General features: G+C 35.6%; 1 protein-coding gene across 2 annotated transcripts in view; it reads left to right on the forward strand.

The window, feature by feature from the left end:
- The first annotated feature begins 494 nt into the window (after positions 1–494).
- Positions 495–14,796, forward strand: part of LOC144970430 (uncharacterized) — a 43,009-nt gene continuing 28,707 nt past the window's right edge. Inside the window, exons 1-3 of one of the 2 annotated variants that reach the window (XM_078910059.1) lie at positions 495–531; positions 6,579–7,110; positions 14,535–14,670. In XM_078910059.1, the coding sequence (XP_078766185.1) occupies positions 6,702–7,110; positions 14,535–14,670 (545 nt within the window). In that variant the 5' untranslated portion in view covers positions 495–531; positions 6,579–6,701. Of the gene's footprint in view, positions 604–6,578; positions 7,111–14,534; positions 14,671–14,796 lie in introns of both variants that reach the window. The other variant, XM_078910060.1, reaches the window with a different exon arrangement.

Genomic DNA, 14,796 nt, shown 5'->3' on the forward strand with positions numbered 1-14,796 from the left:
CAGATAGCGTCATATTAAACGGATAGATAGTTACTAAATTAATTAATGAAAATACACTTTTACGAGGTAAAGAAAAGGCTTTTATATAGCGCAATATCCACTAAATGTGCTCAAAGCGCTTTACAAATGGTCCCTAGCCAACAGCAACATGTAACATAAAGAACGATACAACGATAATACATTTTTTCCAACAGAGACAACGCTGTTAACGGCCAGGTACTCATTTTACACCTGAGTACGGTGAGAGAATGTGAGTAAAGAGCCTTTTCCAAGGACTCAGCTATGCGCCGAGCGAGCGAGGCTCGAACCCAGGATTTCTTATCCGAAAGCGAGTGCCATACCATAAGACCACATAGTCGCACAGGTACATACCTTTTATCATACAGTGCATTGGATTATCGCAATTAATTAATACAATGAGGATAATCCGCCTAATACCTCTAATAATAAACCGATCAATAATCGTAGTGACTCTACCATAATGTGTCTAAATCATTGCAATCGTTTTCCAATGGACGGACTATGGGCAATGTTATACTTGAACTCATCATTCATATTCTCATTAGAATTAAAGTCTACTGAAATACATTTGTGACCTACAGTGTAAAAAATCTGGTGTTACGACAGAGTTACGTGAATACAAAAAAAAAAAAAAAAAAAAAAAAAAAAAAAAAAAAAAAAAAAAAAAAAAAAGAAAAGGGAAAATTTTGTTAACCCTTTTCTTACCAATCATGGGAAAATCATCACATTCGTTACAGTGCAACCAATAATTTGATCATTCTGGTTAATTCTTTTGTACATCACAACGTTTTGTTAATGTTATAAAAACGTGACACTGTGTTGTAGAGGTCCTTTTACTGAACAATATAATGTATAGAATTAGAATGTACTTGAATATTTTCGGTTTGAGTAAGAAAAATCTATTTTGTGTTGGGCTGGGACGAAGTGTTGACGAAAAATTTTGAAATGGCTAGTAATGAGAGAGTTAAAATAATCAGAAACCTTAAACTTTTGGTTAATGCGACGTGCACGGATAAACAGGTCTGATTACCAAGCGAATGCAATGGTGGGTTCGATTTAACATTACTGCGAGGGACAATATATTGTATGTCCATTACAATAACAGTAAGCCGTTAACAAATTGGGTTATCAGACCTGCAAATACGTTCACGCTGGGTTAATGGAATTTATGACACACTATATTTACTCTACTTAATAGACGCAAAATAAAATTAGCCCATGTTTAATATTTTTACTATGAATCGAATGGATATTTCAGCACCCATATCACTCCAATACTTGGATCATTTACGTGCATTTATTTGCAGGTCCGACAGACAAACGAATTGTGGGTTTGATTTATCATTGTTATAGTGGACAGTTGTTTGCGTTGGTTTGAAAGCATTTCCATTACAACAATGAGCTCATAAAAATTTGGATTATCAGATCTGCAAATAAGTATACGTCGTTCCGGTGTAAACCGTTCTGAGACGGAGGATCATATTTGGACTTTGTTATTTTCTTAAAAGGATAATTCATTTTGGGTCTGTTGATCATATTATGTGAGTTTGGTGTAGTTTTTAGTTACTCATGAGTATGTTTATACTTTCTATTGAGTGAATGCATTATTTACCAAATTCGGTCCCTTAGTTTGTGAACAAAGAAAAATTACAATGACCTCTCCACACGGGACTGGTATCTCGGTGTTAAGGCTTGTTTTTAAAATGATCTGTGTGATTTTGTGAATTTTATACACTCGTAGGAATCATCGATCCCTAAAAACAAATGTTTACATGTGTGCTGTCCTCTTAAAAGTATTCACTGTGTTGGTTAAAATTAAGGGACAGAATATGTGATAACCGCATTCACCTCATAGCATATATCCTGGACATAAAGGTTATATATAGATAGTTCGAAGATGACGTCACTCAAGCCTTTGTTATTGTATTTTGCCATCCGCGTTTGTGAGCGATTCTCACTAAACCGTATTACCCCGACTATAAAAGTTCATGATCACACAATGTTTTGTGTGTTGGTCCGTTATACTTCCGGATGGCAATGTTATGAGCTTCTTAGCCAAGCGCATACTATCTATAGATAGAATGGAGTTGACGTCACTCGGGTCTTTGTTATTGTTTTTTGCCATCCGCGTTTATTAGTAATTCTCACTAAACTGTATTAACCAGACTATTAACGTTCATGGTTATACAGAGTTTTGTGTGTTAGTCCGTTATACTTTCGGATGGCAATGTTGTGAGCTTCATAGCCAAGCGCATTCTATCTATACCAATTGAATTTTACTGGGAAAGGAAATATATGTGCCCATCACCTCAAAACGGTATTATTTAGGTTGTTGAAAATTAAATTTATAGTAGCCGGAGTTAGCAAAACGTGCACCAACATTTTGTGTTATATCAAGAAAAATTAATGAAAGTTATTAGTGGGCAAAAAAGTAAAATTTCTTATTTATGACCATTTCAACTGTTTCAAAATGATCACTGCAAAATGGTTAACGTAAAACATATCTATTGCCTCATACCAGTATAGATAAAACGAAGTTGACGTCACTCAGGTTATTGTTATTGGGTTTTTTTTTTTTTTGGTTTTTTAATTTTTTTTTTTTTTTTTTTTTTTTGCTATCCATATTTATGGGTAATTCTCACTCAACTGTATTATCCAGACTATAAACGTTCAAGGCTACACATAGTTTTGTGTTTTGATCTGTTATAGATACTGTGCGTTTGGCCAAGAAACCCACAACATTGCCACCCGGAAATATAACGGACCAACACAAAACTATGTGTAACCTTGAACGTTTATAGTCTGGTTAATACAGTTTAGTGAGAATTACTCATAAAAACGTGAATGTCCCCAAAAAAAAAAATAAAAAAAATAAAGCTCGAGTGACGTCAACTTCGTTCTACTTATATTTCGTGTGGCAATGTTGTGAGTTTCTTAGCCAAGTGCTAAGTATCTATATTGTGAACCAGAACTAATTTGGTGTTGAAAATTAGAATTCATTGCCACAAATAAACGTATTGCTTGCTGCTATGTAACATTCTCACCAGTTCAGCCAACACGCGGTACGATGTTGAACTTTTAACTTTTCTCGACTTTGGGAGAGAATTTAGTGAGAACTAATCTGACGGCCTAAAAACAACACGACAAGAACCGAGTGACGTCACTTCATTCATTCAATACAAGTAGAAATTAAATTGTAATGAGCTTATTTACCATTATTTTAAGAACAAAAATATATAGATATAAATAAATAAATAAATAAATAAATAAATAAAAACTTAAACCCTGTGCGATGAATTCAATAATTTTACACAATTCCGTTTTCTTTTTACCATTAATTGTCTCAAAGTGCTATTGATGAAATGAGTTTAGGTAAAATACACACCCATTCTCCTTGCCAACACAAACACACCATGTGTAAACTTTCACGTTTATAGTCTGACATAATGAGAACCAATCATCCAAAATAGCGATCTGAAAACAATAGCCTAGAGCTAAATAACGTAAACTTCTGTCATTCTATAATATTTAGTCACCCTGTTTTTACAAGTATTTCCATGATTATTGATTACGAAGGTCTATAATTGAAACGTGGTTTCCACAGTTTTGTTAATAAATAATGTAAAATATCATCTCGATACCCACCTTTCAACTTTACCATGTCCAATCACATAAGGTTTTCCAAGTGAAAAAAATGAATGTTAATCATGAAAACAGGTGTTTCACTATGGTAAATGAATGGCTCAAATATCAAAATGTGTGGCACACAATAGATAGCGTGCGCTTGGCTAAGAAGCTCACAACATTGCCACATGGAATTATAACGGACGAACACACACAAAACTATTTGTAACCTTAAACGTTTATAGACTGGTTAATACCGTTTTGTGAGAATTACTCATAAACGCGGATGACAAAAAAAAAACAAAAAAAAAAAAACAACAAAAAAACAAAAACAAACAAACACACAAAAAACACCCCAATAATAAAGACCCGAGTGACGTCAACTTCATTCTATCTATATCTAAAATGTTTGTTCCCCGACTGACCAACCCTAGTGACAATTATTGTTCTCCTTGCTTTTTTTGTCATGCTTCTGATTGCTCTGACAATATCCTTTTTGTTGTTGTTGTTGTGAACATTGTTAGATAAAAACATACAGTAATGTGTTCTACACAATCCTCTTCAACAGTCGTAACGTCACTTCCTTCCTTATGACGCATGGTAACTTAGTAACACTGGCTCTAAACTATCGGAACAATGGCGGACGCCCGTATGAAATATTTCCCCGACGAGCATAAAGCGTATCCAGAGAAGAAAAAAAAATACAAATCTGATCATGTTTTGACTTTTACACATTCTGATCTAAAGGCGTATGAAAAGTTCTAGCCAGCATGAAGAATAAAAAGTAATGATTTTCTTTGTTTAGAACCAAGATGGCCGTCGTTGCCCGGCGGCGTGACATCAGACTACTGAATCCAATTGATTTGGATCAAATTGAACCCGTGTAGATCATTGCTCATTTAAAAAAAAAATCAACAAAAACGTGTCACCAACTTATTTCATTAGTATTGAAAATAATATATCGACCGGTGTGCCTAATTCTGTACTATAAATAAGTACCTATACACATTATTTCACCCCTAATGTGATAAAACCCTATAATTTATTAGTAGAGACATAATAGTTTAATATAGATTTGAATCAATTTAATACACATTTTATCCACCTATTGTATAATAATATACGATTCTTACACGCTTGTGTTTTGGAATTCCGGACGTATAGATAGTATGCAGATGACGTCACTCAGGCCTTTGTTATTGTTTTTGCCATCCGCGTTTGTGAGTTGTTCTTACTAAACTGTATTAACCAGACTATAAAAGTTCATGGTAACACAGAGTTTGTGTGTTGGTCCGTTATACTTCCGGATGGCAATGTTGTGAACTCCTTGGCCAAGCACATTCTATCTATACTTCCGGATGGCAATGTTGTGAACTCCTTGGCCAAGCACATTCTATCTATAGATAGAATGCGCTTGGCCAAGGAGTTCACAACATTGCCATCCGGAAGTATAACGGACCAACACAGATAGAATGTGCTTGGCCAAGGAGTTCACAACATTGCCATCCGGAAGTATAACGGACCAACACACAAACTCTGTGTAACCATGAACGTTTATAGTCAGGTTAATACAGTTTAGTGAGAACAACTCACAAACGCGGATGGCAAAAACAATAACAAAGGCCTTAGTGACGTCATCTGCATACTATCTATACCCAACCGCTGCAAGAACTTGTGAGTGCGCGTTGGGAACAGAATTCGAATGCCGAAACGAAAGAGTGTAAGAAATCATTTATTAAACCCCTCAATCGATTCCCATTTTGTCACTCTTGAATAAAAAAACATGTTCAAAAACACTTAAATAATACTTTTTAAAAAATAACCGGAATTTTAGTGAAATTTACGCTTGATAATCTGACGTCAAAATTATTGTAAGCATATCATTACGCGTTGCTATTTATTAGGGAGAGGGGTAAAATAAATCCGTTTATTTAACTCGTTATATTTTTAGCGTGCAATAACACATACTCGCAAGCTCGTAGTGCTATTGGGCACGATAAAAATAACTCGTTTAATAAATACAAAGAAATGAAAGAATCGTATATTATTTTATTGGTTTAGATGAAGGTCCAAAAGGCTGCTAAATAATCTTTTGTTGCGTATGGATACAAATCTAATAAAAAGAAAAAAAAAAAAAAGAAATTCCACGTGAGACATTTTGACGATTAAGTAAATATTTTCAAACTATCACAATAGATAATTTAAATTCATAGCAAAATGAAGCTTTTTTTTCAACTAACCGATGAAGAAATATCTAAGAATCTTATTTAGAGGGATGGAATCAAGGTATTTATACATGTCTATTGATTTTCAAACTCGTTATTTTTATCATGCAAACTCGTGTAGTTAAGTGGTGCGCTAAAAATTACTTATTCAATAATTATAAAGCAATGAAATAAACCTTTATAGTAAAATGTGTTAGTACGAATGATCTGGCAGTGTTCAGAAGTGGTATGTATTTCACTTAAATGCGAACCATTTCTATAGCGTGATTGATTTTGACGTCACTCAGTTCTTTAAACCTTTTGAGAGGTGATCAATTTCCACCAAATTCTCTTTCATAGACCTTTTTAAATTTAAAAAGTAAAAAATTTGAAAGGTGGTGTACACTTATTTGCAGTTCTGAAAACCAAAACTGTTATGGGCTCATTGTTGTAATGGAAATATTCTCAAACCAACGAAGAAAAACAGGTTCACGACAACGTTATATCAAGCCCATGATAACGTTCGATTAACAGGCCTGCAAATAATACGTATGCGTCGGTTTTCACCAAATTATGAAAGTATTTTTTCTCCATGCTTATCTTATGGACTATAAACGTTAACGATTAGTCATAGTGCTGGATTTTGGTAGGCAGAACGGATGAGATTTTTACTTTACAGTATACCATCGATAAATATATCTAGACGTCTATAACAACCTCTTTATACAGGATGAAAAAAAGTGGACAATTATTTTGTTAAAAAAAAACCCGTTCATTTGTGTGCAACAATTGAAAATATCAAATGTGAAATTTTTACTTTGTCATTAAAATAAGATACCAACTAACTATACAATGCTTTCGGAGGAATCGCCTACACTGTTAAAATTTCGCAGGGGTGTTGACAAAGTTATGAAACAAGCAACGGTGGTTCGAGTCAAAGACAGGCTGAAAGAAATGGAAGCAAAGAAACAGCCATTCAGACGTCATCTTGCTAAAAATAGAAAAGTGAGGATCGTTGATCCCAAAAATGAGGTGACGGCATCTGACATTGACCTCTACAGCCGAGATAACTCATTCATAGAAGATGAGTTTGTCGATACGGCGGCGCAAGGCGATCTTCATAAGAGGCTTAGCTCCCTTGGCGAAGAGCTGAATAATATTCGATCTCATCATATGGAAGATAGGTCTCAGTCGGCGGCGGAATTTAACAACAAGAAGCCTGGAACGTTGAATAGGATACAGAGAGAGAAAACATTCCCAGGTATGTTGGATTAGTTTACATAATGTCTTAGTCATTTATTTCTTCTATCTTAATCTATTTTTGATTACGATTGTTATATACAATAATATGCCCAATGAATCAATTATTCAACTACTTTTGATTGATATCTTACGTGTACTTATTTGCAGGTCTGATAACCCAAATTGTTATGGTCTGTCTCATTCTTGTAATGGAAATGCTGTGAAACCAAGGCCCACAATTGTGTTCGCTTATCAGGCCTACATATATGTGCGCGTCGATATGTTATCTACTCTATGTGACATATATCGCCTCAAAACTGTATTTAGGCGGAGTGAAGCAAGATGTTGAAAATTAAAAATATAGTCCCGAAAAAAGAATCTGGTTAAATCTGACATTTTATAGACGAGACGAATTAAAAATAGTTCCATAAACTAAAAAACAAAAAACAAAAAACAAAAAAAAAAAAATAAAAATAAAAAATTAAATAAAATAAAATAAAAACCAAAACAAACCAAAACAAACAAATACCTCCTAAACTAAACAAACATACAAGACACAAACTAACAAACAGAGTAAACTAAAACAAACAAGAAAAAGCTAAAAAGAACTTGAATTTCTCTTTTCTTGTCGTTTTGACTTTAAATCTATGACATATAATTCGCTCTGATATAAACGGGTCTTATACAAGTTGAGACCATCGTCACCCATGCCTAATGAATCAATTCTATTTAGTTATTGTTGATAAGTAGGTCCCTATATTATACCCCTTTGTAAAACTCAATTTTACAATAGCAAAATAGCAATTATATCATTATTATTATCCTTTGTGAAAAAAATCGTAGGAGTTCAAAAAATATTTTCTCACAGGTATCCGGTTTGACCAAAATAAATAAATAAATAAATAAATAAATAAATAAATTCCCTTTATTTATCCCTAAGGGGGATTTTTTTAAATTTAGGATCGATTTCAAGGGAAGAATGGAATAATCCAGGCGTAAGACGCAGTGCAGCGCCACAAAGTGAGCTAAGGCTAGGTGACTTGCTCAAGGCCACACAACCCGGCGGGTATTCGAACTCGGTACCTTTCAGGTACGAAGCAAAGACCATGCCGCTGAGCTATGCTGTCCCATTATAAATAGTTTTTAGGCGTAATAATATCCTGAACACAATGATAATTCTTACTGTCAAATGGTTTGTGCGGCCATGTGGTCTTGTGGTATGACACTCGCTCTCGGATCGGAAGGTCCTGGGTTCGAGCCTCTCTCGGCGCATAGTTGAGTCATTTGAAAAGGCTCTTTACTCAAATTCTCTCACCATATTCAGGTGTGAAATGAGTACCTGGACGTTAACAGCGTTGTCTGTCCGAAAAATTGTAATATCGTCTAACAGGCGTCGTGTCCCGTCCTCAATGTTAAGTGTCGCTGTTGGCCAGGGACCCACTGTAAAGCGCTTTGAGCACGTTTAGTGGAATTTGCGCTATATAAAAGCTCAAATGGTTAAATTCGAGAACCAACCAAGCGCATAGTTGGGAGCCAAAGTGATACTCAGCTACTAGAACCTATGAACTGTAAAAAAAAGTCTTGTATGTAATGAACAAAAATGAATATAGTACAGGAGCTTCGAAAAAGAAATAACAAGCACGGAACGTTTCGGTTTCACAACATGTCTTCAGCTAATAACACACACACAAAAAAAAAACCCAATAAAAACATTACTACATCACTTGAAATCCAGACAGATGACAGATAGGTATGCGGCACATCTGCTTGTTGGCTTGTAATACAATAAACAGGAATCGTCCATGTTGTCCAAAGTCGGGGTGGTTTGGGTGCTAAAAATTGAATTTATTGTGTTTGTGCGGCTATGTGGTCTATGTGGTGTGACATTCGCTTTCGGATCAGAAGGTCCTGGGTTCGAGTCCCGCTCTGATCGGCGCATTGTTGAGTCATTGGAGAAGACTCTTTACTCACATTCTCTCACCATCGAACTCACAACATTGCCACCCGGAAATAAAACGGACCAAGACACAAAACTGTGTAAGCTTGAAAGTTTGTAGTCTGGTTGATACTACAGTTTAGTGAGAATTACTCATAAACACGGATGGCAAAAAATAAAATTTTAACAAAGACCTGAGTGACGTCAACTTAGTAATATCTATAGATAGTTCGAAGATGACGTCACTCAGGTCTTTGTTATTGTTTTTTTCCATCCGCGTTTATGAGTAATGCTCACTGAACTGTATTAACCTGACTATAAACGTTCATGGATACACACAGTTTTGTGTGTTGGTCCGTTTTACTTCCGGATGGCAATGTTATGAACTTCTTAGCCAAGCGCATACTATCTATAGAAACTGCTTCCTACACTTTAATATGATGTCAGATTACAGCAAAGTAGTATTTTCCGGCAGATCGAAAAGACCCAGGTACCTAATCACTGCTGAGTAGACCGAGGTGTAGTCAGAAAAATAATATCGACTGCACCTGTAATCGATAATGTGAGATGTGCGTGAAGCGAGTGCTCTAACAACTGTATATAGGGAACTCCAAAGTATCATTAGGCAGGTTATCATAATCTGTTTTGTTTGATTGCAAACTGCCTTCTCGAGAATGATCGAGAATGATTGAGAAAACGATACACTGTTATATCCTCGACGAAGCACCAAAGCAAAGAAAGAAAGAAAAACAAAACAAAACAAAAAAACAAAAAACAAAACCAAATAAAAGACAAACAAACAAACAAACAAACAAACAAACAACAATAATATCAACAACAGAAAAAGAACACAAAAACAGAACAAAAAAAAAAAAACAAAAAACAACCAACAAACAAACAAACAAAACAAACAAAAACAGAATCATACAGAAGCTGGGGATCTCAATAGCTTAGCTAGTCGCTTCACACGCAAAGGGACCGAGATCTCTCCTGGGTGGTCCCGATTTTTACCCCTGCCCCCCCCCCCCCCCCCCCCTCCTGTCCACCCATCATTTATTTGGTAGCTCGGCCCGTTAGATCTAGTGGTGAAGTACTTTGCTATAGATTAGCGTTCTTTTGAGAGGGTAGCAAGCAGTCGCTATCGTCCGTATAACCCCCGGCTCTATTGCCAATATAGCTTCAAATGACTTCTTAAAAAAGAGTAAAATAGACAAAGGGAAGTTTAAAGGTTAAAACCCTACCTCAGCTATAAACAAAAGCAGTAAAAATGATTATACTACGATAATTCAAATATAAAATTGGTCTAATTGCGTCTTATAAATGCAAACAATATAATTATTGATTACCTTTAGCTATTTCTGCTTGTATTGTCCATATTGTAGACTGAGGCAGCTTTGTAAGCCCGTAACAATCGCCCTTAACAATCCTAGTTGGTGTTTTGCTCTTTTCTGGAGTGGTCATATTCTTTCATTTTTCAAACTAGTCATAGCCCTTGTCATGATTAACTGGAACTAACGCAGGCTCTCATGAGCCTCTTTGTTTGTGAAAAAAAGGTGAAAAAACAAAAACAAAACAAAACAAAACAAAGAAAATTGAACAAACAAAACAAAAAAAACAAAACAAAAAACAAACAAAAACATCACAAACAAAGAAAAAAGAAAAAAGAAAACGGAACATTAAAAAAATAGAAAACAAACAAACAAACAAAAGAAAAACAACAAAAACAAACCAAAGAAAAAAAAAAACAAACAAACAAAAACAAAACAAAGCGAGTATAATCCCTCGGAAATGCACATGAGTGTTAACAATTTCGACTCCTTTATGTAAGTGAAAAGTCCTTAATTCACTTCGAACAGTGTGTTAAGTTGTTATTGAACTGGTCATCAACCTTGTTCTTAAAATCAATTCACAGATTTGGAATTAACAATACGTTCGGGTAGATTATTTGATATATCATCAGAATTATATCCAGGGCATCAGCTTCGTATAATATTTGCTTATTTCATTTCTTTCTTTGTAACTTATAAGAAAAATTATTTTCTTTATGTGGTCAGATGTTCAAAACGGTATTGTATCGAGATCAACCTGGGAAAAAAGGAAAAAAAAAGGAAAGAAAAAAGAAGAAAACAAGCCCACATTTAAAAAAAGGAAAAATAAAACAAAATAGAAATGGCCAAAAAGAAAAAAAAAAAACAACAACAAAAAAAAAACAACAAAAAAAAAAATAAAATAAAAACTCCAAAAAAAAAACCACATAGAATATTTTTTAAAACCAAAATCACAAACAAAACAACAACAACAAAAAATCCCCAAAACTATTGATATTTCTTGATTCTTATCAATTTGGCTGTAAACTCTTTTTTCATCTTAGTAGCTCACTCCAACATAATACTCAATTTTCACAATGGGATACATATATATTCAATATTTTTTGACATTCAAATATTTGTGCAGTTGTTTACTCAGAATGTGACAACTCACTGGCAAAAATGTTTTGAGCAGCATTGATCACGCAAAGCTGTATGCATTCGACGTTTTAAAATTTTGCAAATTTTGCCGGAGCTACAAAGTTTTATTTTTAACCCTAGAAAAACTCGTATTTCAAATTTTCCCCATAAAACTCGTTCTTCAAATATCGATTAATTTAAATGATCCTCATCTTGAGGAAAAATTCTCAAGACTGGGATTTCGTGAATTCCCAGGTTTGGGAGTTTTTCCCAAGATGAGGGTAATTCAAATTGATAAATATTTTGAAGGACGAGGTTTCTGGCCAAATGTTTAAAAACGAGTTGATTTTTTCCAGAGTACGGCAGTTATAAACTCCGGCTTCGTGGTCCTTATGTCTCTGAAATATTACTTAAAATGATAGTATGAATGAGAAACTCAAGAACCGTGCGTGCGACCACAATAGGCGGTCCTTAAATGTCTCATTCAATAAAGCAATATTTTCATCAATGTCTTTGTTTGTTAAATCAAGCATAAAAATGTCTCAGTTCAATAAGATAGCTTTATTATCGGTTCCATTGTCGTTGTTCAATTTTGTCCCGATGGCATTAAAATTCACAAGTGTTTTTTTTTTTTTTGTTTTTTTGTTTTTTGTTTTTTATTTGTTTTCATAATAATGATAATAATAATCGTAAATTTCATTTAAATGGAATTTCTCTTCAACGTTGTTTTTCTGTCACGCTTTCTTCGTTTCGATTCTTATTTTGTCTTTCATTCTCTCTTCTTTCATCTTACGTTTTTCTTTTCAACTATGGCCTTTATCTAATACCGTGTAATCAGTCCTGTTCTGTAATTGCTGTCGCAATATAGCAATACAATAATGTTGGGTTTTACCACCAAGAGTTCACAAAATAACATAAATTATATTATTTCAAACAACATACTTAATGTATTCAACGAACTCGGTCGTTTTGATAAGAAGGTTGCATTGGGTAAAAACGTGACCTTTTATTAAAGGGAACGTGTTTGTCACATAGAAAAGTAGTCTTTCAGAGCCTTTAGGCCCTTGGAACCAGAGTTTATCCCGGTTTCTTTAGCGTGAAACGAACAATAGCAACAACAATGGGGTTTCAGGGTAGCCATCTTTAACCTATGACTTGACACTAGGACCGAAGCCATCGTAAACTTATAGCCTGAAACTGACCAAAAAATGACGTCAAAAAGCAAGTCTTTGGCCGCAAAAGAAAACAAATCGTAAGTTGAATTCGGTAGTTCAACCGACGGGATAATTTGTTTCGTTCAGCACTACTAACGACAACTCACTAAGCGCTGCAGAAACATAAAAAATGACATCAAAAGACAAGTACCAGTGGTTTCCAGTGTCAGGCTATAGATAGTATGCACTTGGCTAAGAAGTTCACAACATTGCCATCCGGAAGTATAACTGGCCAACACACAAAACTTTGTGTAAACATGATTGATAATAGTCTGGTGAATACAGTTTAGTGAGAATAACTCATGAATGCGGATGGCAAACAACAATAACAAAGACCCGATTCACGTCATCTTCGAACTATCTATAAGTTAACGGCTACGCAAGGACCCACTTGGACTTATATTTTGACGCCATTTTTTAAAAGGTTTTTGCAACGCCTATTGGCGAGTCGTTAGTGGTGTTCAAGGAAACAAATGAAGTGATCCCATTAGTTGAACTATTGAATACAACTCACGATTTGTTTTCTTTTGTGGCCAAAGACTTGTCTTTTGGCGTCATTTTTTTGGTCAGTGACAGGCTATAGATAGAATGCGCTTGGCCAAGGAGTTCACAACATTGCCATCCGGAAGTATAACGGACCAACACACAAACTCTGTGTAACCATGAACTTTTATAGTCTGGTTGATACAGTTTAGTGAGAACAACTCACAAACGCGGATGGCAAAAACAATAACAAAGGCCTGAGTGACGTCATCTGCATACTATCTATAAGTTTAGGATGGTCACGGTTCCAGTCCCAAGTAATTATTATTTGGTCACCAATCGATGGGCCTGAATTTGCTAGAAAATTAATTCGCACAACAATGTAACAATGTACTCAAAGCACTTTTCAAAGTGCTCCAAGCCAACAACAACACTCAATACATAGGATAAAATGTGGCACCTGTAAGACGCTATCACAATCTACTTTTGACAGAGACGCCAATGGCATTAGTCAGGTGATCATTTTGCATCTGAGTATGATAAGAAATGAGAGTAGGTAAATATTTTTTTTCGAAAGACTCTACTTTGCTCCACCCTCAGTCAGCGGGACTCGAACCCTGGACCTACAGACCCCAGAACCATACTAGTAGAACACAAAGCCGTGCTTCCTAAAAAGCAAGATGTATATACTATTATAGTCTTTTCCGAGAGAAACGGTGACTAAAGAAAGCATCTTCCATTTTTTACGTTACGACACTGTACATCCCCACTGGACAAGTAGGAGGTGAAGGGACATTTTCTTCCGTCTACTTGGATTTTACGCGAAGTCCCTCAGAGTCAGTGGAGTCGGCGTTGATCCCGATTTCTATAGCGTGAAATGGACAATAGCAATTTCTTGGCACCCTTTGGGTAGGATGCTAGTCTATATAAAAGTACTTCCGCCAGATCCAACAGACCCAGCCACCCAGTCAATGCTGGTTGGACATGGTGGGTTAAGGGGTTGTGTGAAAATATATCTCGACTTCAGCCGGGATTGATCTCGGTTCTTTTGAGTGCTCTACCAATTGAGCTATCGGGACCCCTTGTTCATGAAATAGTACCATTTAATTTTTAGTTTTTGTTGTTTTTAAACAAAACTCACTTAAACTTGGTTAGAAGAGGAATGTTTAATTATGAGTAGAATTCACTCTCGAACTTTGCTAATATAAAAAGTAAAAAAAAAATATGCAGAGAAAGAATCACCACCACCACCACCATCACCACCACCACCACCACCATCGTCATCATCCTCCTCATCATCATCAATAACAACAGCTACCACCGCTCAGCCGAGCTTCACCTTCACCGTCATTCTTATCTTCAGGGAGTGAAGACCGCCAGTACCCTACAAGCCTCATCAACTGGGCAATGAATGTGGCCCGAGGTCACAGCCGAGGTAGCACAGCCAGCAGCTTGGGGGAGGACAGTAACAATTCCGCCATGGGGTTTCTTTTACGAAGGTAAGTTGAAAGGTCAAGGCCGTACAGACTATTTTACTGTCTATAGTTGTATCCGATACCAGCTAGTTAAGACATGTCAAATACTGTTTCACCAGTGAGCTATCCGATCGATTTGGTATGAAAAAG

The sequence above is a fragment of the Berghia stephanieae genome, chromosome 4 (genome assembly GCF_034508935.2).
Source record: "Berghia stephanieae isolate SIO BIC M18660-M18661 chromosome 4, UCSD_Bste_1.3, whole genome shotgun sequence".
Classification (NCBI taxonomy): Eukaryota; Metazoa; Mollusca; class Gastropoda; order Nudibranchia; family Aeolidiidae; genus Berghia; species Berghia stephanieae.